The sequence below is a fragment of the Clupea harengus genome, chromosome 17 (assembly GCF_900700415.2).
Source record: "Clupea harengus chromosome 17, Ch_v2.0.2, whole genome shotgun sequence".
Lineage (NCBI taxonomy): Eukaryota > Metazoa > Chordata > Actinopteri > Clupeiformes > Clupeidae > Clupea > Clupea harengus.
In genome coordinates, this window is record NC_045168.1 from 18,229,798 (window position 1) to 18,256,452 (window position 26,655).

The window sequence follows — 26,655 nt, forward strand, 5'->3', positions numbered from 1 at the left end:
GACTGTAGGGGGAGTGATTCACCAACACCGGCTGGAAGATAGGGAAAGGGGGTGGCGTTGTCACAGCCCTCGCTGCGTAACCGGTGATTTTTATAGACTTTGCATTAATTTATATTCTTATATAATTGTCGCGTTAGTTTCTGTGGTGAAGATGGCACTGCCAGACAACAAGAAATTCTTTGAGAATCTTTCGGGCGGTGGGAAAGCCATCGCTGTGCTCACGAGTGGCGGGGATGCTCAAGGTAGGCTGCGTGACTATTGACAGTGAGAGAAAGCTGTGACATTGTATCAACGGATGGGCCCATAGAGGGCGAAAAGTACCCATCCAGACAGACAGATCTTGTGTGCGTGGTTACAGTCGCATGAGTAACCTTATGATAATGCCGGTTTGATTGTCACGTTAAACACAGAATATGTATGATGTCGGTTTGGAATTTTCAGGTGGACACTGTATCAGTTAGGCCTGGAAAGACTTAGAGGCTAGTTAGCCATACCCTTCAAGGTGAAGTCGCCTAATGTTGGCTTACCACCGGATTTATCCACATATAGGATGTTCATGACATAATTGCATAGGTCTGACATCGCGAGTTCTCAGTTCGTGCTAAGCCAGTGTTAATTACTATAGTATGTTCATGATGGCCTCACATTACTGCATTGCGGAGTTCCGTTCATTTCATGTGATCATCGTATACCCTCGCGTCTCTTCAGCTTCCGCCTAAATAGTAAGCTTCAAACCATCCTCAGCGAGGAGCTATCATCACTAAATTAACATCATCCGATCTATAATTGCACAGTGGTGTGCTTGACTTGCAAATGAAATACTGTGAATGACATGCGTGACTCTCAAACCAGGAAGTGGCAACTATTCGATACAATAATCAACAATCAGCGATTTAGCTGCCGTTATTTTTATGTCCACCATCACCCATTGGAAGCAGTTGTCTTACGATACCTACAAATAGGCCAAATAGGTGTTACCGCATGGTGCTCAGACGGGGTAGGAGCCAGAGCTAGAGCTTTATGTACAGTGCGGATGTGCTCCGTGAGTCATGAGTATGGTGGAGACCGATGAGTTGTGTAGGGATGTGTGTACGTGAGGATCTGCAGTCATCGCATACCGAGTGCGCGTACGTCATAGGGAACCTAAAGTCAGACAGCAAACTAACTTGCCATGCGTGAGCAAGATAATGACAAATGCTGCAATGAAGATGTCCTTGATAAAGTTGCCCACCATGTATGGCACCTTTACTGAATGATTCAGGTCTAAATATTAAACTCTCTGTGTGGGAATGGCATGGAAGTGGTGCTTCCTAAGCATAGCAGCATGGGCAAATAGTCATCAAGAAAATGGGAAGTGGAAACTCATATTAAGGCATCGTTTTCTAATTAATTTAACAAGTGTTGGGAACTTGGGTTGCTCTGTTCTTCAGATGAAAAGGATGAAGCCGTTTCCAGATGACTAATAAAGCAGGCCCACTGTCTTTAGTGGCAAAGGCTTTGGTAAATTCTGCCTACTCAACAGTCAAATGGGCAACAAGGTTCAGATAGAGAGAGATGCGCTGTAGAGAGGCAAGCACATTACAACCACCCAGTTTGACAAGTCTGTGAGAGGTTTATCAAGTACAATTTGTTTAGTTGGTGTAGTGCCTTCAATATCCATAAGTTAGATGTGCCTTTCCTAATTATGCCCAGTGAATTAAATTAGGCACAGGTGGAATCCAATCAGTCCAGTCATGGAAGCAGCTGAAGGACCATTGATAGAAGTAGGATACCCCCAGAGCTCAAGTGCAGGTGTCAGAACAAACGGTCTGAATTCAATTCATGTTAACATGAGGTCAGTGATTGAAATATTTGAGCCACCGCCCACACACACACACACACACTCAAACAAAAAGACAACACGAGTAAATATATTGTTTTGCATTTAGTAAACAGGATGTTCGCCCCATAGTGATAAGAAGTTGTTTTGTGATGAAAGTCCTGACCCACTGAATATTGAAACATTGTTGACTTGTAGCCTATAAAGTGCTACGAGACATAGTGTGCTACGCAGACATAGTGTGCCACTCAACGCACACACAGAGTCTTCCACTCGCACGACGCAGAAGTTTGTCTTTGGACTATTGAATGTGAAAATACATTTAGTTTTAGTGAGATCCGTGAGATTTAGTGTCACGTATGTGAGGCTTGAGAAATGTTGAGAGATAAAACGTGACACTTGACAGGTGAGAAGTCATCCAACATACTGACAGTACAATATAGCCTACATATGATGTGTATAGATTTAACTATTGACTACAGACTGTTGTATGGCATATGATTTATAAGGCTAAATGTTTTGAGTATGTCGTCCTGAAGGTAAAACATTTGTGGGGGGTACCAGTATCAAGAATGATGCATTAGCAGAGGCTGGTTCTGCACAAGCTACTTGTGTACACTTCATTGCTTATGCATTTTCTTGTAGGCCATGTTGCTTGGCAACAGCACTGGAGCTTAGCAGCTAGCATTTCAGAGTTCTGCCAATTTGGACAGCACAGTGAAACCAGGCCTTTATCCCATTGTTTATTTTCTCCCGGAGTCTGCCAGGTTCCACAGTGCCACTCCATTTCTTTGAGGGATGTCCATTGGATTACACACACGCGCACACAAACACACACAAACACACACACAAACAAACGCATGCACACACAAACGCATGCACACACCACACACAAACGCATGCACACACACACACACACACAAACGCACGCACACACACACACACTTAAACACAGAGAGAGTTCCTTAACTGTAAGTCCCACATTAGTATGCTGTCCTCTTGGAGCTGTTCTGAGTTCCTCGGAATGCCACTGACAAGCTTAGTGAGAGAGGGTAGGAGGAGTCAATGAAGCTTTTACCTAACATGGCATTGAGTCCTGCTCAGAAGCACTATGCATGCGAACACATACACACAAACATACAGAACACACACACACACACACACACACACACACACACACACACACACACACACACATACACACATACACACAAACATACAGAGCACATATAGTACAGTCTATTGGAGGATAACCTACACACACAGATACACATAGCATGTAGAGACCCTATGAGAAAACAAAGCCAGTATCTATCTATGTATCTACAGTATGTAAGTACAGCAAGTATGTGGAGTATGCGTGTTGTTCAGGAAGCAAAACTAGCTTGCAGTGCTGTTTCTCATCTCTGTGTAACACTTCCTCGTTACACAGTTTGAATGTTTGTCATTACCATTTCACCCGTTCTGCATTAATGGCCTTTTTGCCTGCAAATACTTGAAATGAACTGATTGCTGAATCTTTCTTTTGCTTGAACAGGTATGAATGCAGCTGTGAGGGCTGTTGTTCGCATGGGAATCTATGTTGGAGCAAAAGTCTATTTCATCCATGAGGTGAGTTGAGCCTCAATAATTTGTCTCGGCAAATACAACATGAAATAACATAAAGCCTGACTCATGGGAGATGGGCAGCATAAAGTAGGTTTATACAGAAGGCAGTGCCACACACTATATGCAGTTTAAGTTCAAGCTAACTTCACATGCCACAATTAGGCCTCTGGAAATGTTAAGCAAGACTATCAGTTCTTTGGACTCCTCGCATCAAGGCATCAGGGACGTGCACAGGAGGGAGCTAAGGTTGCTCAGGCAACTGCCCGTTTGCCCTTCTCGACTGAAGTTGCCCATCCGAAGGAAATATATATATTTTTTAAATAGTATTACGGCTGCAGAACTTCATGTATGCCTAGATAAGATAATTGCGGAATGAGCGTCCAGGGGACGGGGGCGTGGCAGCGGCGGTTAGTGAGAGTTTGAAATGATATAGGCAAAATATGCGTCCAGGGGACGGGGGCGTGGCAGTGGCGGTGACAAAAATTAACGTGTTGCCCCTTTTTTCCAGGGCAGAGCAACTGCTCTTTAGAATTCCTGTGCACGTCCCTGCAGGGCATGTTCGCAAAGACCCTACAGAGGAAGCCATTTATTTGTCATGCAAACACCACAGGGGCAGATCCAGCATCCTCTGCATACAGTCCTTATTTAGAAGCTGCAGGTCTGTGATTGGCATTGGCCTGGAGATATAAGCCATTTCCCCAGCTTTCCCATTTGGCCAGTTAATATACAGCCATCTTGTTCAATTTAGAATAGCATTCATTGAATGCACAGAAGTGTTAAGGGGTTTACCAGGTAGACGTGTTGTAGTGTCATCAACATCTGAATTTGTGGTTACAACAACGTGATCTTTCTTGTCAACATAGCTGTAAGCACGCAGTCCTCACACCATTCGGTTCTGGAGGTGTCCATCAATTCCCTTTCTGTTTCTGCTTCCAGGGCTATCAGGGTATGGTGGATGGTGGAGAGAACATTAAAGAGGCCTCGTGGGAGAGTGTCTCTAGTATGCTTCAAGTGGTGAGTGCCATGGAAAAGCATTGAATGTTCACAAAGATGCTTGCTTTGTGAGGTGATGAGCAAAGATTGAAGAATTGTAATTAGAAAAGCTGTTGACATGTATGAGAGAACTGGATGACTATAGTCTGAAACGTTTCATGTTAAAAGGTCTAGTTTAACTGTGGATAACAGCTCTGTAATGTAAGCACGCTGTGTGTTCTGTCCACTGTGTGCTGTTATGAAGGCTGTTTTATTGTGGCAACAGTGGTTTTGCCTTGAAATGCGTGAATGATAAATATATCGATAATGACAGTGAGTTGCCTTCTATGACCATATCTTGATATTCAGACCATTTTACTGGAATATGATCCTGTCATTTTTAGGGTGGCACAGTCATTGGCAGTGCCCGCTGCAAAGAGTTCCGGGCACGGGATGGGCGCCTGAAGGCAGCTCACAACCTGGTCCAGCATGGCATCACCAACCTGTGTGTGATTGGAGGAGATGGCAGCCTGACCGGGGCCAACCTCTTCAGAGAGGAGTGGAGTGGGCTGCTGGCAGAGCTGGTGGAACAAGGTGTGCAAGAGACAGGATGAGGCTGTGTAGGATGAGAGAGGATGAGACTGTGTAGGATGAGACTGTGTAGGATGAGAGTGTGTAGGATGAGAGAGGATGAGACTGTGTAGGATGAGAGAGGATGAGACTGTGTAGGATGAGAGAGGATGAGAGAGGATGATAGAGGATGAGGCTGTGTAGGATGAGAGAGGATGAGACTGTGTAGGATGAGAGAGGATGAGACTGTGTAGGATGAGAGAGGATGAGACTGTGTAGGATGAGAGAGGATGAGAGAGGATGATAGAGGATGAGGCTGTGTAGGATGAGAGAGGATGAGAGAGGATGAGAGAGGATGAGACTGTGTAGGATGAGAGAGGATGAGGCTGTGTAGGATGAGAGAGGATGAGACTGTGTAGGATGAGAGAGGATGAGGCTGTGTAGGATGAGAGAGGATGAGACTGTGTAGGATGAGAGAGGATGAGACTGTGTAGGATGAGAGAGGATGAGGCTGTGTAGGATGAGGCTGTGTAGGATGAGACTGTGTAGGATGAGAGAGGATGAAACTGTGTAGGATGAGAGAGGATGAGACTGTGTAGGATGAGAGAGGATGAGGCTGTGTAGGATGAGGCTGTGTAGGATGAGAGAGGATGAAACTGTGTAGGATGAGAGAGGATGAGACTGTGTAGGATGAGAGAGGATGAGACTGTGTAGGATGAGAGAGGATGAGAGAGGATGAGAGAGGATGAGAGAGGATGAGAGAGGATGAGGCTGTGTAGGATGAGAGAGGATGAGACAGGATGAGACTGTGTAGGATGAGAGTGTGTAGGATGAGAGAGGATGAAACTGTGTATGATGAGACTGTGTAGGATGAGACTGTGTAGGATGAGAGAGGATGAGACTGTGTAGGATGAGAGAGGATGAGAGAGGATGAGAGAGGATGAGACTGTGTAGGATGAGAGAGGATGAGACTGTGTAGGATGAGAGAGGATGATAGAGGATGAGGCTGTGTAGGATGAGAGAGGATGAGAGAGGATGAGAGAGGATGAGAGAGGATGAGACTGTGTAGGATGAGAGAGGATGAGGTTGTGTAGGATGAGAGAGGATGATAGAGGATGAGGCTGTGTAGGATGAGAGAGGATGAGAGAGGATGAGAGAGGATGAGAGAGGATGAGAGAGGATGAGGCTGTGTAGGATGAGAGAGGATGAGACTGTGTAGGATGAGAGAGGATGAGACCGTGTAGGATGAGAGAGGGAGCGAAGGACAGAAGAAAATTAGGCAGTAAATGAGAACTTGTAGAAAAACAGAGGACCGAGAGAAAAAAAGGGTCAAGATAGAAGTGAAAATGGAAGAAATAAGAGACTTGGCAGGAGGAAAAGAGTGGACAGGGAAGAAGATTGTGAAATTAACTGTATACACCCTAGACACGTGTGTATTACATTTACTTAAACACAGAATGACTACTTATTTACTTTCCCTTTGGAATTCAGAATGTCTCATTTTTATACATTTACATAAATATGTGATCGGAGACTTCGCTTTGAAATGTGTATGGTTACTTTCTTTGCATTATTTGACATGTTGCTGATGTTACAAAATATATTTTTTACTAGAGTAGACTACCATTGGTAAAAGAGGCATACTCTCAGAGATGGTGCTTGTAGACGTGTTTTTATTGTTCTCACCTGGGCCCTGTTATACCCATTATAAAGGTGTTCCTCTTCATGTAAACATCCTCTGGCTCTCCTCCCAGGCCTGATCGATGATGAAGCTGCCCAAAGGTACTCTGCCCTAAACATCCTCTCGCTCTCCTCTCAGGTCTGATCGATGAAGAAGCAGCCCAAAGGTACTCTGCCCTGCACATCGTGGGGATGGTGGGCTCCATTGACAATGACTTCTGTGGAACTGACATGACAATCGGAACTGACTCCGCCCTCCACCGAATCATTGAAGTTGTAGACGCAATCATGACTACTGCTCAGAGGTGTGGATCTGACTTTATGAAGTAAACCCATCCATTGTTATTGCTTGCTATACTGCTCGTTTAACTCTGATATAACTCACATTCAATTGTTCTTTCAGCCACCAGAGGACCTTCGTGCTTGAGGTCATGGGTAGACATTGTGGGTAAGAAACATAAGCGCTGGTTGCTGATGTTGCTCTGATGCTTTTAGCTTTGTTGTGTCTGTCTTTTCAGATATGTTGTTTATGAATATGTGTGATGGATACTATTGATTTGTTTGCATTGCCCATTTGTGTGTAGTTATGTGGTTAATTTGTTTATGAGAGGGAGTATTTATTGATATGGTAGCTCTTGGCGTGCTCACTGGCAGTGTGTTTATCTTTGTTTATTATATGGCTCCTCAGAATGCTGAAAAGGATCCATTGAATTGAATTGGCCATCCCAATGTTCAGAGGGCCGATATTTATTGATAATGACCGCTGAAAAAAAAATGAATGACTGTTATATGTAATATATAAATATATATAATTCCACAAGTAGTCCGTTTGCTTATCGTAACTCAAATGAGTTGTAACTGAAGTAATATGTTGCTATGCAACACCTGAAAGTTTTATTAGCATGAAGAACAATTTCTTTTCTCAGCGGAAGCCAGGAAACGGCAATAAAATCATTTAAATTAAATATTTATTTTATGGCTTCGCCAAGTAACCGTTTAATAAGTGCTGCAGAGGGTTATTGGTCCGTTCTGAAGTGATTTATTTTCCGATACTGACGGGCAGACTGAACATGGCCCCTTACATATGGACAAGGCAGCTCAGGCCCACATACTGTACGTGTGTGTGTGTGTGTGTGTGTGTGTGTGTGTGTGTGTGTGTGTGTGTGTGTGTGTGTGTGTGTGTGTGTGTGTGTGTGTGTGTGTGTGTGTGTGTGTGTGTGTGTGTGTGTGTGTGTGTGTGTGTGTGTGTGTGTGTGTGTGTGTGTGTGTGTGTGTGTGTGTGTGTAGCTACCTGGCTCTGGTGAGTGCCCTTGCCTGTGGAGCAGACTGGGTGCTGATTCCTGAGATGCCTCCAGAGGACGGCTGGGAGGACAAGATGTGTCAGAAGCTCTCCGCGGTAACCAGGACTCAGCCGACCCAACTCATCCAAGCACCACACTCATCTCAGTAACCAGGCCTCAGCCCGACCCAACTCATCCAAGCACCACACTCATCTCAGTAACCAGGCCTCAGCCGACCCAACTCATCCAAGCACCACACTCATCTCAGTAACCAGGCCTCAGCCGACCCAACTCATCCAATCACCACACTCATCTCAGCTCTACTGTACTACTGACCCAACTCATCCAATCACCACACTCATCTCAGCTCTACTGTACTACTGACCCAACTCATCCAAGAACCACACTCATCTCAGCTCTACTGTACTACTGACCCAACTCATCCAATCACCACACTCATCTCAGTTCTACTCTACTACTGCTCACTGATTTATTACAATTGCAGTATATCATAGTATGACAAGTATGTCATGTGTAAGTGCAGCTGATGACACAACTTTTATTCTTAACTTCACCTGGATATGTAAGGACAGTATGCACTACTTAACCTGGACATGTAAGGACAGTATGCACTACTTCAACTTGACCTGGATATGTAAGGACAGTATGCACTACTTCAAATTATCAATGAAATTATTCTTCACACTTTTTCAGTCTAGGGAGTCTTGGTTACATGTGGGTTAGTGTATTTAGATTTAGTTTAATATAATATATTATAATATGCTGAATATTAGAATATTTTGGAGCATGATTATTGTACATTATAGATAATACAACAAACAACGAACAATGAACGCTGTTTTAGTTTGAACTAAGGTAATGTTCTAGGCCCTGCTACAGTGAAAGAGATATCAAAAGAGATGTTGCAATTACAGAGTCCATTCAATTTCATCTGATTATCTTGGATTAAGCTACACTTAGCTTTAGACCGCTCCAAATCCTTTTTTTAATCCTTAAAGCACCCTGTGTATATGTTCTGGCTGTATAACAACTGTCTTAACTGTCTCAGACACGGTCCAGAGGATCCAGGTTGAACATTATTATAGTGGCAGAGGGAGCCCTGGACAGACATGGAAAGCCTATAACCTCTAGCATTGTCAAGGATGTGAGTACCTGGACATGTTGTGGGGGTGGGAGGCCAAAGGCACGGAGACAGCCCAACAGGTGTGAGGGAGTCACAGCCAAGGTGTAGGTGTCTTGGCAAGAGAACTATGGACAGAAAGTCTGGGGGGGGGGGGGGGGGGGGCAGATTTGTTAAGACCAGACTACTCATACAAAGGGCCTTGTCTCCAGCCTTTCAACTCCCACCCCGCCAACTCCTGTCACTATCTGTTGTAGGTAACGTGTGTTTCAACCTCCCCCACCCCTACTCCCTTAGAACCGAGCAGGCATGAAAAGACTGAATATCATAATTATAGCCGAGGGAGCCATTGATTTCAAGAACAAGCCCATAACGGCGGGCTATGTAAAGGATGTAAGTAGGCCTGAAGCCGTGCTGTCCTGCTCCTGCTCCTGCACTGGCCTTTCAGCTGACTCTTAGCTTGTGACCTTTGTGTGGCTTCCCTCTCTAACCGTCTGCCCCCTGTATGGAAAGCTGGGGTAAGGTGGCCTTGCTGAACCCCCTCTTGTTTTGTTTAATGTGTATCTTGCACTCTAACTGCTCGCTCTCTACTGCCTGTGTCATGCGGTATCAATGGAGTGTGTTGTCACCATTTCCCAGCTGAGCTTGTGACCTGTTTGATGTTTTTCAACATTTACTTGTATACTTGATTGATCTACTGTATATGTAGGATAATACAGACATATTTGAATAGTATATATATGGTACAACATGGTGTCAAACAAGGTGCAAAATCAAAGATGTTTAACCATCAGATGAATCATAAATGTAGTGAAATACCATAGGTCCTGCAGGAGTTGTTCCAGTAACTGCTTTGTACTTAATTCAGTTTCTGTTTATTTGGCCTTACATCATTTGATTTTGAAATTGAATTTTTCTGAAAACTGTGTTTAGACTACAAATGACTAAAAAAAGGGAACTTTTCTGGCCCTCACTAACCTCACTGAAGACGGTTGTGTTTAGCATGTAGCCTGCACTTTCTCCCTGAGCCTTTCAACTGCATGCATGCTTTCCCTTCATGAAAAGCATAATGAATTTTGTATTTGTAGTGTAAACATTGTAAATGGTTTTGACAAGTTATTTTTAACATAGACATCTGTAGAGTTATTATAAGTTTGTGTAGAGGCAGAATAGGTATAGTATATTCTCATTTAGAGTTTTGAAGGTACTTTGGAAATATTCCCCAGCACACCCGTCTTTGCTGTACTTGTCACATTTGTCTTGTGATGGGAACAACAAACTGCAAATGCACTCATTTGTCCTTCTGAGTAGTTAGCTGCAGGAGTTTGTTCAGTAGCACCGTGTGCTATTTCAAGAGCAGATAACAGTGGAACTGCTGTGGAATATTTCCCTGTTGTTTACATGTTTAATGCCCCCCATCAAAAGCCTGTGGAAATGTTTTTGACTTTATGTCTAAATCAGGCAAGTGATAGTCCCCACCTGATCTGTGAGCCTTATGCAGGTAAACCTAGTAACAATGGTCTCTCTCTCTGCTTCTCCCAGCTGGTTGTTCGTTGCCTGGGCTTTGACACACGTGTGACCATCTTGGGTCACGTCCAGCGGGGTGGCACACCATCAGCCTTTGACCGGATCCTGGTGAGTGGCACACACTGGCCTAGACTGAGGTGAGAGGAGGGGAGAGGAGCACTACCCAGCCATGTTCTCATGTTCTGAAGCTGACAGAGGTCTAGGATAAGGCCATGTTCTCATAGACATGTTCTGAAGCTGACAGAGGTCTAGGGTAAGGCCATGTTCTCATAGACTTGTTCTGAAGCTGACAGAGGTCTAGGATAAGCCTGTTAGTGGATTTGGCTGCTGGGAGTCACGTGGACACTGACACCACAGCTCTGGGAGCAGAGGAGACAAGAGTGGGTGGACACACTCTGTGTCTGCCCTCAAAACATGTCTAACCTGAGGAAGAGTGGGTGGACACACTCTGTGTCTGCCCTCAAAACATGTCTAACCTGAGGAAGAGTGGCTGTTTTTGTTCACTCCTGCTTTTAGTAATCTTTTTTGTGTTTTGACCTTCTGTCAGAGATGAGGGTGAGAGATAAATTCTTCGGGTTTATTTTTGGGGCTTTTTCCTTCATTCGGTGAACAGACACAGGAAATGAGTGGAACGAGAGATGGGGAGTAGGATTGGGAAGTGAGTGGAACGAGAGATGGGGAGTGGGATTGGGAAGTGAGTGGAACGAGAGATGGGGAGTGGGATTGGGAAGTGAGTGGAACGAGAGATGTGGAGTGGGATTGGGAAGTGAGTGGAACGAGAGATGGGGAGTGGGATTGGGAAGTGAGTGAACGAGAGATGGGGAGTGGGATTGGGAAGTGAGTGGAACGAGAGATGGGGATTGGGAAGTGAGTGGTACGAGAGATGGGATGTGGGATTGGGAAGTGGAACGAGAAATGGGGAGTGGGATTGGGAAGTGACTACGGGTCAGACTCACACTCCCTTGGGAACCTGCAGGGCACATAGTTGAGATGCTACCACTGCGCCACTTCCTATTTTGACAGAGGAAGCTGAATCACTGTTCTAGTGCGTGAGAAACTCAAAATGTCCTTTTGGAAAGTGTGTGTTTTAGGCTATGTAAATATATTTGATTCTCCATGGCAGTGTTTGTGAATTGTGTAATATGCTGTATATATTCTGTGTATATTTAAATATATATATATAATTGTGTTGTATTCACCTTTGTGTGTCTCTTTGTCTGTCCCCTCTCTTGTGTAATCAACTCTCTCAGGCCAGTCGTATGGGAGTAGAGGCCGTCATGGCATTACTGGAGACCACGGCAAACACGCCGGCCTATGTGGTGTCTCTGTGTGGGAACCAGTCTGTGCGCCTGCCTCTCATGGAGTGTGTGCAGATGGTAGGGGCTGGAGCACTGCCAAATGATCTCAAGACTCAGCGTGTGTGCGTGTGTGTGTGCGTGTGCGTGTGCGTGTGCGCGTGCGCGTGTAAATACATCATCTACACACCCAGCACACATACATCATCTCCAACCCAACAAGTTCATCAGTTCTGAAAAGGTTTATTGTGGGCATGACCAATTCCAGTGGCAGTGCAGTGATGCAATCTTCCTGTAACGTGGCCACACAAAGCCTCTCTGTGCCTCTCTAAGGCCTGGATGTCTCCATCTCCCACTCTGCTCTTTGTGTGCTCCACGTTGCCTTAAACGATCACGTCATCGCCCACTAGAGCTGTAGAGAGACCCCTGCTCAGATGAATGAGGCAGACTTTGAAGGCCCCCTAGATCTGTCTGATGTCCCCACTCCTCTATGAAGGCCCCCTAGATCTGTCTGAAGTCCCCACTCCTCTATGAAGGCCTCCTAGATCTGTCTGAAGTCCCCACTCCTCTGTGTGTCTTCCTTCTGTCTCTGCTTTGCATACCTGACTGACATAAATGGCAGTCTTGATTAGTTGGCACCTGGTTTAGCCATTCAGCTGCTTATAATTAGACTAACCTTACATGAGCTTGGAGCAGAAAAAGGTGGAACACATGCAGTACAACAAGCTCCATCATCAGGGTTTAGAACCCATACTCTAGGCTAGACACTAGTTGTGTTTGCATGCACCCTAGGATTCCTTTACTAATCTAGTAATAAGCTCAAATGGAATATAAAACTACTTGGGTAAACCGTTGAATCCGAAAAACTTCATATTGAGGTTGATTTATATGAAAGTTCAATCCGATTGAATGAGCTAACCCTGACCCCAGATAGTCTTTGAAATGGAACTATATTAAAGAGGAATTGCTATGTTATCGCTTGGATCTGACTGCCCTGCAGACACTTTGTACATGGTTATTTGTGCCACACATAGTACTGACATTTGATGAACATGGTTAATATGCAGTTAGAGCCTTCCATTCGGTTGAAACTCTTGAAACATAATACTATAATATTGTATAAAATACCACAATAATATTTGATAGCTTATGAGATTGCCTGAATAAGTATAATATACTTGAGGTGTTGTAACTTTGAGTCAAATGAAAACTCTGTAGATTGACTTCTTGATCTCCTCCTCACAGACTCAGGAGGTGCAGAAGGCTATGGATGAAAAGAGATTTGAAGAGGCCGTCAAACTGCGTGGCAGGTAACACGTCTTTACGTCTTTAAACCAACAGTCTATTCATAGAGGAAAAAGATAAGCCATATATTTTCAGATTCATTTCAGTTTCTATATCACTGAGATGGTATGTGTAACTGAGATTCATGTGATAGCTTGTTTCATGAAGGTCACCTTTGATGTGAATTGACTTTTAGCCTGAATGCTACCATAACAAAGGTACTGTGTGACCTACACACAAGTGTGCCATACTGGTATGACTCCTCCCTCTTGTCACTTCAGGAGTTTTGAGAACAACCTGAAGACGTACAAACTGCTGGCTCATCGTAAACCAGAATCGGATCTTCCCGTTGTGAGTGTCTGCTGCCATTGTTGTTCTTTTCTTGACCCTTGGTTTGCATAAACAGTACAGTCGGTCATACCTTTACTATCTGTCCCCTCTGACACTACATGGGTCCGTTTGCTTTGTAGTGTTGTACCTGTGTGTGTGTGTGTGCGTGTGTGCGCGTGTGTGCGTGTGCGCGTGTGTGCGTGTGTGCGTGTGTGCGTGTGTGCGTGTGTGTGTGTGTGTGTGCGCGCGCGCATATGTACACACAGATTACTTTGTCTGTAAAAGTATACTATTTTGGCTGTGAATTCTCTCCATGTAATTGACCTTCACACCACCAGAAATGGCTTCATCTCGCCACCCTGGCCTTGGGACCGTACTTTATTTAAACTCTAATTACCACTGGTACATTTAGAAAGCCTGTGTTTGGGTTGTACTGTGGAGACCTGAACTTCAGGTTCTATAAAAGCACTCAGTGTAATTGTGTTGGGCATTTGTGAAGCAGCACTCTTAATCACACGCACGTCACATTATCTCTGAGGTAGAATTATGTAGAGGTAGAGTATGATCCAGCATAATCGAGCAAAGAACTCCATTTAAGGTCTGTCACATAGACATAAAGGAATTTAAAATGAAATACTTTTTCTTTGAAAGCATTTTAGCTACATCCTGATTCGTTTCCAGTGCAGATGCTCCCATGCTATGATCTCTCATGACTGCCATTTTGATAGGATTCAGAATAATGTAACACAGGACCAACATTAATATTGGAAACCAATAGGATAAAATAGGCTCAGAGTGTGGGTGGATGTTTTGTAAGTCAAAGTTAGCTACATAAATGAAGCCACCCCCTGAAAGAGCGTCTAAATTCATCAGGTTGGTGGCACCCAGCGGCCTCAAATCAAGAGATTGCTTCTTGTGCCTGAGCTGTCCATATCTGAAATAGGTTTGTTTGTGGTTGAGTGGCGAGAGCAGGATGTGTATTGACTGTCCGTGCGCTGGCTGCCCGCCTCCCCTACTGCGGGACAGTCTTAGCTGAGGGAAGAGCTGGGCACTCTGTTGTGTTTTGGCAATAATCAATCCTCAGCCAAGGCTTCAGTCAAGCCTGAGGGCCTTCACACTCAGGGCCCCCACTGAGCAAGAAACACAGTGGAAAATACACACAGCAGCTCTTGATCTCTGTGTGTGTGTGTGTGTGTGTGTGTGTGTGTGTGTGTGTGTGTGTGTGTGTGTGTGTGTGTGTGTGTGTGTGTGTGTGTGTGTGTGTGTGTGTGTGAGAGAGATATGCAGGAAGAGGGAAAGAAGGGGGTGTGAGCTCTGTCTATGCAGAGTGATAGATTAGTTCAAATTACATTTTAGAACTTTGTGTTTATATTTTCAGGAGTATAAGTTGTGTACCATGGAGCTGTGTGAAGTTCTCATGGAAAAGAATGTGATTTGTGTGGGTGCATAGCGCTACTGTGAGGGCGTTGCATAACTGATCCTGAGAGAGTGATATCTGGTATCTGGTCCTCATCTCTCTCTCCCTTGGCAGAGCAACTTCAATGTGGCAGTGTTGAACGTGGGCGCCCCAGCAGCGGGCATGAACGCAGCTGTGCGCTCAGCAGTCAGGGTGGGCATATCCGAGGGACACAAGATGTTTGCCGTCAACGATGGTTTTGAAGGCTTCTACAAGGGACAGGTAACCTTCCAGAACTCTTGCCATCTCAAGTATGCTATTGTGCACAAGTTTAGTCTTCAATTCAGTTTCAAAACATTCAAAACTACTGACAAATATTTTTCATGGGTGAGACATAAACCTGTCCAAAACAAAACAGTCCAATCTGGGCTTTTCACAAGGACAAAACTGCTAGGGATGTTATATTTTTGTTGTAAATAAATCTGAATTTTGTGCCATCTAATTACAACTCAAACGGAAGATTATTCCTTAACTACACAAAAAAGTAATTGAACTACTAATCATTTTGCAAATATGAATGTCATTGAACTACCAGAAAGCTACTGCAAAGTGTATTTGAACTACTAGTGTAATGACATGTAGTTTCACACTGGGTGAAAGTTACAGTATATGGCTAATACTTACTGACTCCATCGTGTCAGGTGTTTGGTAGTCTCCCATGCAGATGAGTTTTGCAGGTCACATGACAGGTCACATGACAGGTCACGGGCTGTGTGGCTCTGGTCTTGGCACTCTGATCTTGGTGTGATGAGGTTAAGCAGCAATAGGCAGCTAGGAGGCCCAGATTATTCTAAACTACTTAACCTCACTTCCTCTGTTCTCACCTGCCTGTGTGAGTTTTGACCAACAGAGGGCGACATTTACCTTTTTTATTCAGACTGGTGAGCCATCATGTAACATGCCACTATATAATCTGGATAAGCACTTAATAAGGATTTAGGAGCAGCCCATCTATCTTTTTTATTTCCACAGACATATGAACTCAAAACGTTTGCTTTTACCCTCAATATCTGTCTAGTGCTTTATCCTCTATGTGAGCCCTTTCATAGCAAAACACTTTTATCAATGACCTTTGCATGTAACCTGCATACATACAAACTGACTACACAACTACTCTTCAGAACCAGCAACATGTATGCTCTGTCTTTGTTGTTCTACAGTTCATAAATGTGAACCATTCGTGTGGTCTGTGTATTTATGTAGGGTGTGTGTGTGTGTAGTGTACTAATATTGACCCTGCTTTTCTTAGAAAGCCAGAGAGATCTCTGGGTGGCCCTGTAGCTGTGTGTGTGTGTCTGTGTGTGTGTCTGTGTGTGTGTCTGTCTGTGTGTGTGTGTCTGTGTGTGCCTCTAAATAGGTCAGGCCAGCTCTTCCTAACAGGATTAGTGTGGAGAAGGTGACCGGACCACAAGACCACTGTTTCTGGAATGCAAGGACATAAACAAGGAATTCAATTATGTGTCCGAGCATTCACCACGTCCCATGCCAATCTAGGCTGGAGTGACGTCTAAGTGAAAAGTAAAATCTATTCTGGGCTCTGTCTGTTGAAGTGAATTTCCTGTACGACTCCTCTCTCACTTCTGGTGTAAAAAGAGTTGGTGGTCATGCAAGGAGCTGAGGAGCCATTTTTACAACCTCTCACTCAGCCTTAGAGTCAGCCTATGGCAGTTGTTAAAGTAGGATGACATAAGTCGTCATACCAGCTATTGTGTTAAGGTGTTTCACTGAATGTTACACTGATATCTCTCTCTCTCTCTCTCTTTCTCTGTGTGTGTGTGTGTGTGTGTGTGTGTGTCTGTGTGTGTGTGTGTGTGTGTCTGTGTGTGTGTGTGTGTGTCTCTGTGTCTGTCTGTCTGTCTGTCTGTCTGTCTGTCTGTCTGTCTGTCTGTCTGTCTGTCTGTCTGTCTGCGTGCACATGCTCCATCAGATCAGAGAGATCAAGTGGGCTGATGTTGGTGGCTGGACGGGCCAGGGAGGCTCTCTGTTAGGAACAAAGAGGTAGGTGAAGAATCTGCCCCCGGTGTGCCTGGACTCAGTGTGTGTGTGTGTGTGTGCAGTCTGCCTGGACTCAGTGTGTGTTCTGTGAATGGAGTAACATGCAGTCTGCCTGGACTCAGTGTGTGTTCTGTGAATGGAGTAACATGCACGTCTGCACTCACCAATGTCAGAGGCACTGTCAACCTCACGCCCCTGTCAATATGTTTAGTATGATTGTCAACTATGGGTTTGTCAGTCTTGACATCTGATCATTTCCTAAAATACAAGCGTACCAGTTGTATGTCTTCAGCTGAAAATCTATTATATCTATTCTATCTATCTGTCTTTGTTTAGAACACTTCCTGCTAAACACGTAGAGAAAATTGCAGAACAGATGCGGATCCACAACATCAATGCATTGCTTGTCATTGGTGGATTTGAGGTATGACTTTATTCATGTCTAAATTAGTTTACCATTTGAAAAATCTTTCCTTTATTTTTACCATACTAAGATACATTTGTTAACATAATCTTGGAACTTGACAAATGTGTGTGTGTTCATTAAGAAGTAAAGACCATTATATCCCTGTTGTTACTGTACTGTACTGTGTCAAATGTATTGAAATGCCTGTTTAACTAACCTGAGCCATCCTTTAACTCCAGTCTATTCCTTGTACTGGCACCTTATGAATTCATTCACATTCATACTTCAGATAAAGTACACCATTATCCATGCCATGTATGATGTAAATCCATTAATTGGACACAATTACTACAGTACACATTCATGTACTAATTTAAGAGATAATCAGTTTTTGGTCTTTATGTAGCCCTTTGACTTTTAGATTTAGAAAGATGTTAAACGCCTCCACAACCGACCCTTTTATTTCAACAAAACCATCATCAATACCAATTACAGACTGTGATTGTCAATCTCTCATGAATAGATTGCACTAAAGCCCCAAAGGCTTAATTCAAAAGAGTCCACATGGAAACATGATTCCCTCTATTAAGCCCCAGTAAAACTGACATACATGGAGAAATGAATTCAGCTGCTTTTTTCTTTTCCTTTAGTCATCTCATGCTTTTCTGTAAAAGGCTCATCCTCTATTCTCTCTTTTTCTCTGCGTGTGTGTCTGAGAGAGTAATGTGGTTGAAAGTGCACCTGTATGTGGTTTGTTTGTTTGTGTCATGTTTAAGATTATATGTGTCATATTTGTGAATGTCCATCATGTGTGTGAGTGAATGAATGAATGCATTTGTCTTTTTTTATTTTGTGTTCCCTCTTTGTATAATATTTAATGCATATACATCTGTGTGTGTGTGTATATATATATACTATATATATGTGTGTGTGTGTGTGTGTGTGTGTGTGCTCGGAGTGGTACCTGTCTGTCCTCTCGCTGCCCGCTGTGATAGCCTCTGGCTCCTCCCTTCAGTGCATCATCCTTCCCCACCTCTCTCCTAGAAACCCCCAGTCCCCTTTGCCCACCTCCACTGCCTCCTCACCCTTGGCAGTGCCAGTCTAAATGCCCGGCTCTGCCATGCCCACAGGCCTACCTGGGACTGTTGGAATTGTTAGCGGCCCGTGGGATATATGACGAGTTCTGTGTGCCCATGGTCATGGTGCCCGCCACAGTCTCCAACAATGTGCCGGGCTCAGAGTTCAGCATTGGCGCAGATACTGCACTGAATGCCATCACTGACGTAAGTCGGGCTGGCTGTCTGTTAACCCAGCAGCCAATCTCATCGGTTCGTCTCGAGAGGGGCGGGGCGCTGCTGCCTGACGCCACACCCCCTCCCTCTCAGCTCCCCTCTTTACCAGCAGCCAGCCAATGACAGCCAGCCAATGACACCTAGCCAATGATAGCTAGCCAATGACAGCCAGCCAATGACAGCTAGCCAAAAGCAACACAACCAGAATAGGCACAACGAGGTTCACCTGAGGAGCTCAACCGTAATCACAATAAAAAATTTGACTTAACTTGTCCTAATAATATTCACCAAATATGCCACTCACCAATTTCCAACAGATATATAGCTAAAGAGTAGTTGAACACTGCCTCACTTAATGCTGACTGGTGCTGACAGACTTTATTCATTGCTATTCAGCTAACTACTAAACCACAGCAGTGAGTGTTGAGCTTCACTGAACCCGTGTTAGCTGCGGTGGCTAGGCCTGGTAAAGCCTGTGAGGGGAGCTCAGGTAAGTGTGTGCTGATGACATGGAGAAGGCATGCTATGCTGTGGGCTGTGTCTGTGCCTGCCATGTTACTCCGCCTAATAGCCTACCCCTCTCAAACCACACCCCCACCTCATCCACCTTCCAACCCCATCAGTACACATGCTAACAAACACCTTCAGAAGGAATGTAGGTTTTAGCAAACACGTGTAGTAATTGCAGCAAAATAATTTGCTGATATAGATTCAATTTGCTCTGTATCAAATGACTGTTAACCCCCACTGAGTCAGGTAGCCATGGTCTAGACTCAAAGTGCTCAGCTCTGTCTGCTTACAGACAACTGTGCCAGTGTTTAGACTGTAAGCTCACTAACACCAGCAGCAGTGCGGACATTAGAATAGAACGTCTCACCCCTTCACAATTCTAACCTCTCACCTCTAACTAATGTTAACCCACTGAAGAGGTCAGAAAAGGATTCCATAGAATTGACTTAATTAGCCCTTTTTATATTAAGGTTTTGGAAAGGCTTGTGTGAATGCGGTGTGCCTACAACCCTAATCAATAACGAAGAGCATTGTTTGAGGCAAAAGTAGTGAGGAGAAGATTATGGATCGACTGCCAGAGAGATCAATCAGGAAGCAGAGGCCTATGACACACTGAACCTACAGATCCCCCCTGTGACCCACACTCCCACCAAGCTGTACTGGGCTGTGGACTGTACTGCTTTGTGCTCTGCCAAGCTGCTGCCACTGCAAGGGCCAATGTGTCACACCCTCTGCTCACAGTCCACAGGTTCCTCACACAATCACACACAATTTCAATCATACACAGTGTGTGTGTGTGTGTGTGTGTGTGTGTGTGTGTGTGTGTGTGTGTGTAGCTCTGAAGACCATCCAGACCCCCTTTTACCCCTTTACCATCCCCTCCCACCCTACCCCACCCCACCCCCCTCTCGTGGGGAGCCATGGTCGCCATCAGCGGGTGGGCGGCAGGACTCCGGGTGCTCTCTGTCTCCGCCAACACACACCACCACCCTCTCGCCCCCTCCACCACCACTGCCCACCTCAGCTGCTCTAACTGAAGTGTGTGTGTGTGTGTGTGTGTGTGTGTGTGTGTGTGTGTGTGTGTGGTGCTCTGGCTGTAGGCTGTAGAGTGCTTGCTGCAGCTCTATGATGCTCGCACCAGGTGTGAGGAGTTTTGCATCCCCATGTGTATGCTGCCTGCCACCATTAGTAACAATGTGCCGGGCACCGACCTTAGTATCGGGGCCGACACTGCCCTCAATGCCATCGTGGAGGTAAGCCGCCCGTGCCTTTCCTGGCTTGCACAATACTTCAATTGTCATTTTATTCCTGTTATATTGGCTTGTGGTTGCCTTGTGTACTTGGAGATTTAGTTGATTATTCTTTTGTTATTTAAGAGTTCTGTGTTTAAATGTTGTGTCTGAGTGCAGCACGGCACGTTGTGTAGTGGCATTTTATCTGAGGATTGCCCAATGCCGTCACTAGGTCTTGCAGTGGCCATGAACAGCCGAAATATTTAATAATATAAATATATTATATCCGTCACGGTGTGCAATGTCTGTGTTTGCTTAAGAATTTCAGATAAGATTAAGAATGTAGGAATGCCCTAGTAATATGTGTAGTGGATGTAGGGCTTTATGTGGTAGTGATAATCAAGAGGGGGAGTCCACTGGGCAGTACTAGTGTGGATGAGCAGATATTCAGCCTACCAGCCTCTACATACCAGATACCAGAATGAATCCAAAAGTGCAGCAGCGATATGTTTGCTTGTTTTTGCAGCCGTCTCGTGTTTTTGCAACTATTGTTAGCTTTTCCCTGGCCGTGCAGAGAGACACAAGGAGCCAGTGTTGGGTAATCACTGTTATGAAACACGGAGCATTCCGTAGGAGTGCAGGCCCAGTTCAGGAGGCTAACACTGTGTGTGTGTGTGTGTGTGTGTGTGTGTGTGCGTGTGTGCGTGTGTGCGCGTGTGTTTCTTTGCACGTGTGTGTGTGTGTGTGTGTGTGTGCGTGTGTTTCTTTGCATGTGTGCATGGTCCTGTGGGTGTTTGTATGCATGTGGATATGCACACGTGTATGCAGACATGTGACCGCATCAAGCAGTCAGCCAGTGGTACCAAGCGCCGCGTCTTCATCATTGAGACGATGGGTGGTTACTGTGGTTACCTGGCCAGTGTGGGGGGACTGGCAGCGGGTGCTGATGCTGCCTACATCTACGAGGAGCCTTTTGACATTCGAGACCTACAGGTGAAGTGGACTGATTGGGCCTGAAATGTTGTTTATCTACCTACTGTTCTCACTCTCGCTCTCTCTCTCTTGCAAACCTACAAAATATATATAGAATTTGTACAGAATTGAATATTCTGTCAGCAGTCAAGGAATTCTCATCAGATGTGATATAGAAATGTACAACATAACAAGTTTTAAATTCTCATCAGATGAGATATAGAAATGTGCAACATAACAAGTTTTTAATTCTCATCAGATGTGATATAGAAATGTACAACATAACAAGTTTTTAATTCTCATCAGATGAGATATAGAAATGTGCAACATAACAAGTTTTTAACAGCGCCCTCTAATGGTCATGTTCTGATGGAACAATGGTGCTGTTTCAGGCAAATGTAGAGCACTTGACTGACAAAATGAAGACCGGCATTCAGAGAGGACTGGTGCTGAGGTAATCTTTTTGTTTTATTATAGAGGTCATGGGCAAAAGTCAAAGAGAATGTGTGATTTAATGTTTTGCTGTTCTGCAGGAATGAAAATTCTAATGACAACTACACCACCGACTTCATCTACCAGCTCTACTCCGAGGAAGGGAAGGGAGTGTTTGACTGTAGGAAGAATGTCCTTGGCCACATGCAACAGGTTAAAGCACTATGCATACACATGCACACATACGCACACACACACACACACACACACACACTCACACAAACAAACAAATAACAATAACTATTCAATAAAGTTCAGCCAATAGGTGTCAGTAGTTTAGTATTTCATCTCCGTGTGTACCTGCCTGTACCTTACCCCCTAAACCCCAAGAGAGAGAGAGACAGACCCAGGTGTATATACCATCAGTGAGATTCCCATCACTAGTTGTCTGGATGCTTATGTTAACGCTATGCCTCACTTTACTTTATTAAGAAGTAATCCTGTTGGAATTACAAATCTGAATTCTGATTTGTGTTGTCTTTATATATAATGTTTTAAACATTTTGTCTCCTTTTTTCATTCAATATTATGCTGTGCACATGCAGGGTCATGTCATGTGCTTTGAATTGGAGAGAACCTTCCAGAGTTAGGGAGTATCAGTATATGGAGCCATGTTGAGATGGAGTTTGGCAATGGTGGGCTTGCACCTGAAACACAATTTAATTTTGGATTCATGTCCTTGGTGGCTTAATGACGGGAGGAAAGCAGTCTACTCAAGTGATAAATCCTTGTGTGCAGAAGTACAAAGCCCTTTCATGTGCTTGACATTCAGCACTGTCTAATTGCGTGGGACAGTCTGCCACTGTAGTCGGTCATGGTTAACTGAGGCCAATGAAACTGTCTGCACCAACAAGGACATTCCAGCAGTGAATAACACAAACCCCTCTGTCCCCTCAATAAAGGGAGGTGCACCATCTCCATTCGACCGCAACTTTGGGACCAAGATAGCTGCCAAGGCCATGCAGTGGATCACCAAGAAGCTGACGGAGACCTACAGGCAAGGTACAGTGAGGACTCTTTCAATTACACGCCAGCGGTCAAAACAAAAACGTACAACGTGACATAAACCGAGGTGTTCTATAGAGAGTTCTGTTGTGGTGCAGTATTGTTTTCGGCCATGGTACACATTTGAGTTTAAACAAGTGATTTACTACCGTGTGTGTGTGTGTGTGTGTGTGTGTGTGCGCGTGTGTGTGTGTGTGTGTGTGTGTGTTTTGTGCGTGTGTGTGTTGTTTTGTTTGTGAGTGCCTAAACCCATAGCTATGCTTGCAAAACAGGCAGACATGTTCTATGTTCCAACTAATTGTGTAAATGGTGTGTACAGTGTTGATTGTACTGTTAAAGTTGGACTTTTTCTGTCTTTGCTTTTACATTGCTATACTTTTGGATGACAGATGAAGGTAATTCATTTCAGCTTTACTTGGTTTTGTAAACATAAAGCTCAATTGCAGTCCCCTAAATAAAACTAACTGCAGTGATGAAACATAACTATTCAATTCAATGTGATTTATAAAGCACCAAAACTATCAAACTGTCTCTGGGCCTGAACCTGAACCCTAACCAACCCTGGAGCAACCACAAAGGCCACAGGGGCAAGGAAAAACTTCCTCTTAACCTTGAGCAGAACCTCAGCTCATATGGGGGGGGCCCATCTGCTCAGAGCCAGCCAGGTAGAGAGGTAGAGATAGAAAAGGAAAGGGAAAGAAGGGGAAGGGGAGGGGAGAGAATCAGAAACATGGCAGATTAATTCATACACGTAACAGGATAAGCGATAAGCATGCTAGCATATATGGAGCAAATGTACACGATACATACAAACAGAACAGTGGATAAGGTGGGGCGAGAGCATTCAAGTATTGTAGAACAGCTTAGTGGGTATACACTGTGCTCTTAGGTTACTATTACAATGGTAAGTAGAACAATGAAACAGAAAACTATGTTGATGGTGGCACGTATTTACATTACAAGGCTTATAGGCTAGCACATAATATGTAGATGTATCGTGAGTGGGGTAGAATTCATGCATGACTGAGGTGGAGGTGGATAGGTGTAGGCAGAGGGTCTCTGCAAGGAGATCAGGTGGAGAGATTAGAGCAGCATCCCACAGCGGAGACAGTCTAGACTAGGAGGGGAAGAAAGAGACAAAGTGAGTGGGCAGAGCCGGGCTGCCTAATATGCGTATTTATACATAATGGATATGGTGATGAGGAACAATATTTTAACAGCCAGTAGCATTTGTAGGCAAAGGTCACGCTATAAGAGAGAACATTTGGTTAGTAAACATCAATTTGATGAACAAATAAAGAGATAAATGCACGTAAACAATTAACAGTAGGTAATACGGCCACTTTATCAGTATTAATGCCTTAGCATAATATGATATAAAAGGAGACGGAGAGGGAAAGAGGCAGCCTGGCATGGCTTATGGGAATTTAGTTTCTGTTCAACCTGACAGTCGTTCTACTACATACAACCAGAATTAAACAGAGTTCATCCAAACTAAAGCTAGTGACCCGGACATATACTCTAGTGCAATCCTGTGTTTCATAAATGATAAGTGAACATAATTTAAAGTCAAACTGCAGTTAGTTTTCTGGGACTTCCTCAGTGCCCACCATTCATTCAACATTACAGTTTCAGTTTCAGTTTCAGTCAGGGTCTTTTTAACTCCATTAACTCTTCCTTCACTCACATGTACAAGACAGCTGGAATCATTTTGTCAAATGTGTTAAGTTTACAATATATCGCTCACTGATTTGTACACTATGTTTATCAAATATGTGTGTGTGTGTGTGTGTGTGCAGGGAGAGTGTTTGCCAACACAGAGGACTCTTGCTGTCTGCTGGGCATGCGCAGACGTGCGCTGGTCTTCCAGCCCGTGGTGCAGCTGAAGGACGAGACAGACTTCGTGTAAGACACCTGGCTCTCCTCCAGAGACACCTGGCTCTCCTCCAGAGGGACAGCCTTCCTCTGGCGCACAAACCTGCTTATCTAACCACATTTTCTCCCTCACACCTGAAATATGCCTATCTCTCATATTGCTCATTCAAGGGGTATAATCAGTTTTATTTGCAATGTCACAGCGATTATTAGGCAGTAAGTAACCATGGCTAGCACTCTGCTCGAGCACTTTTGCACACATAGTGTGAAATATGCATGCAATAACATTCACATTTTTGTTCTGCTGCACACTAAAAACTTGATTGTCCCACACAAATATTTTGACTATGCAGTAGTAGGAATTAACCTTAACCTTAAATGCTAGTACATTTGTTTTACACTTTCATAAATTCTTCAGCGCAAAGCATTTCCAAGTTAAGCTCCAAATGAATCCCTTCAAAGATGTCAAAACAGTCATAAAGTCATGTACTCACCCAGCGTCTTGCTGATTGGGTTATCATATGTACTCACCCAGCCTCTTGCTGATTGGTTTATCATATGTTTTCAGTAAATCTCCTGCATGAAGTGTTTATTATTCTAATTTTGCTTTGTGTAATCAGATCAATTCAGTAGTGCACGGCCCACACTAAACTGTCCTCATAGTTGCCTCTCCTTTCCTTTGCAGTCACAGGATCCCTAAAGAGCAGTGGTGGCTGAAGCTGCGGCCCCTCATGAAGATCCTGGCCAAGTACAAGACCACCTTCGACGTGTCGGACTCTGGCCAGCTGGAGCATGTGGTGCGCATCAGGCCCAAAGATCTGGATGCCTCCACCGTCTGAGCCCCCTCCCACTGCACGGGGTGAAAGGTCACCGGTCAGAAGGGCAGATGAAGGAGGGAGACGTCTGTGCTGATAGGCAGATGACGTGTTTGATTACTGTATTGTAACCCAACAATTGTCATTTCGTCGCGTTGTAAAATGTCATCCCCTCTTTTTTTTTTTTTTTTCTTATCGTTGAAGTTTATCGTAGCCAAATGCCAATGGCCAGTCCAGTTTAGGTGAGTCGAGTGTAACTCCTTACGCTTTTTGTCTGTTCTCACACCCTGCTGCCATGGAGATGACACATTATGTACATGTCAAATCCATAAACTGCACTTTCTCCTAAGAGGATAGATGAAGTTAGTTCCACCTGTCCGGGAATGAAGTTCACCATATTTAACTGTTCCTGTGGGATTGATCCCATGCTCTCCCGTATACAAGTACTGTTCGATGTGTGAAAGTGTTTCATCATCTAAAGAAAAGAATACCATAAATGTCGTTTGTTTGCTCAAATAATAAAATCATGTACACATGACTGCACAACTTGTGTCATTTTCTATTCTTTTTTAAATGGACTCTTCCATTGCCCTCACTCTGTGGTGGTCAAATGGACTTCCATTGGCCTCATTGTGTGGGGGTCAAATGAACACCAAGTCCAGATGACATACAGGAACGTTTAAACACTGGCTTCAGTCCATGGCTGTGCATGATCCCAACATGGTGGCATGTAATGTAGAGTTGTCACAGATCATGAAGCATTCTGCATCTGAGTCCATGAAACGTCAAGGAAAAGCCTGCAGGCACATGCTGAATTGTAATATCGTGGAACTGTCAGTAGAGGGCACTACAGCACTGTTACGGCATATAACTGACTTGTGTGAGGTGCCTCGACTATCCATGGAGAGGTACTGTCAAAAATGGCCTCACCTCCTCGTTCTTGTATTTATTAGAAACATGAATGTGTGTGCGAGTCTTCTTCCCTGCATATATGTGTGAAGTGTTCTAATTATAAAGGTGTATTCTGTCACTCTGAAAGGGGATTTCAATTTGACTGTGGTCCAGTAAAAGAGTGTGTGTTTATCTCTGTGTGCCTGTG

The 26,655-nt window shown here is 44.3% G+C and overlaps 1 protein-coding gene across 7 annotated transcripts; it reads left to right on the forward strand.

Moving 5' to 3' along the window:
- pfkpa (phosphofructokinase, platelet a) lies at positions 1 to 26,099 on the forward strand. 7 transcript variants are annotated; one of them, XM_031583578.2, is made up of 23 exons: positions 1 to 242; positions 3,357 to 3,430; positions 4,364 to 4,441; positions 4,804 to 4,993; positions 6,789 to 6,954; positions 7,053 to 7,097; positions 7,937 to 8,045; positions 8,999 to 9,094; positions 10,613 to 10,705; positions 11,848 to 11,973; positions 13,138 to 13,202; positions 13,458 to 13,527; positions 15,038 to 15,184; positions 16,890 to 16,960; positions 17,294 to 17,381; positions 18,494 to 18,646; positions 21,226 to 21,390; positions 21,762 to 21,823; positions 21,903 to 22,014; positions 22,764 to 22,863; positions 23,256 to 23,261; positions 24,666 to 24,771; positions 25,427 to 26,099. In XM_031583578.2, exons 1-23 carry the CDS (start codon positions 152 to 154, stop codon positions 25,578 to 25,580), a joined length of 2,367 nt encoding a protein of 788 aa, XP_031439438.1. In that variant the 5' UTR covers positions 1 to 151; the 3' UTR covers positions 25,581 to 26,099. The 7 variants fall into 7 exon arrangements, with proteins under 7 accessions (XP_031439438.1, XP_031439441.1, XP_031439442.1 ...); XM_031583581.2 differs by lacking the exon at positions 18,494 to 18,646 and adding an exon at positions 20,266 to 20,418; XM_031583582.2 differs by lacking the exon at positions 8,999 to 9,094 and adding an exon at positions 9,368 to 9,463.
- Positions 26,100 to 26,655: the final 556 nt, after the last annotated feature.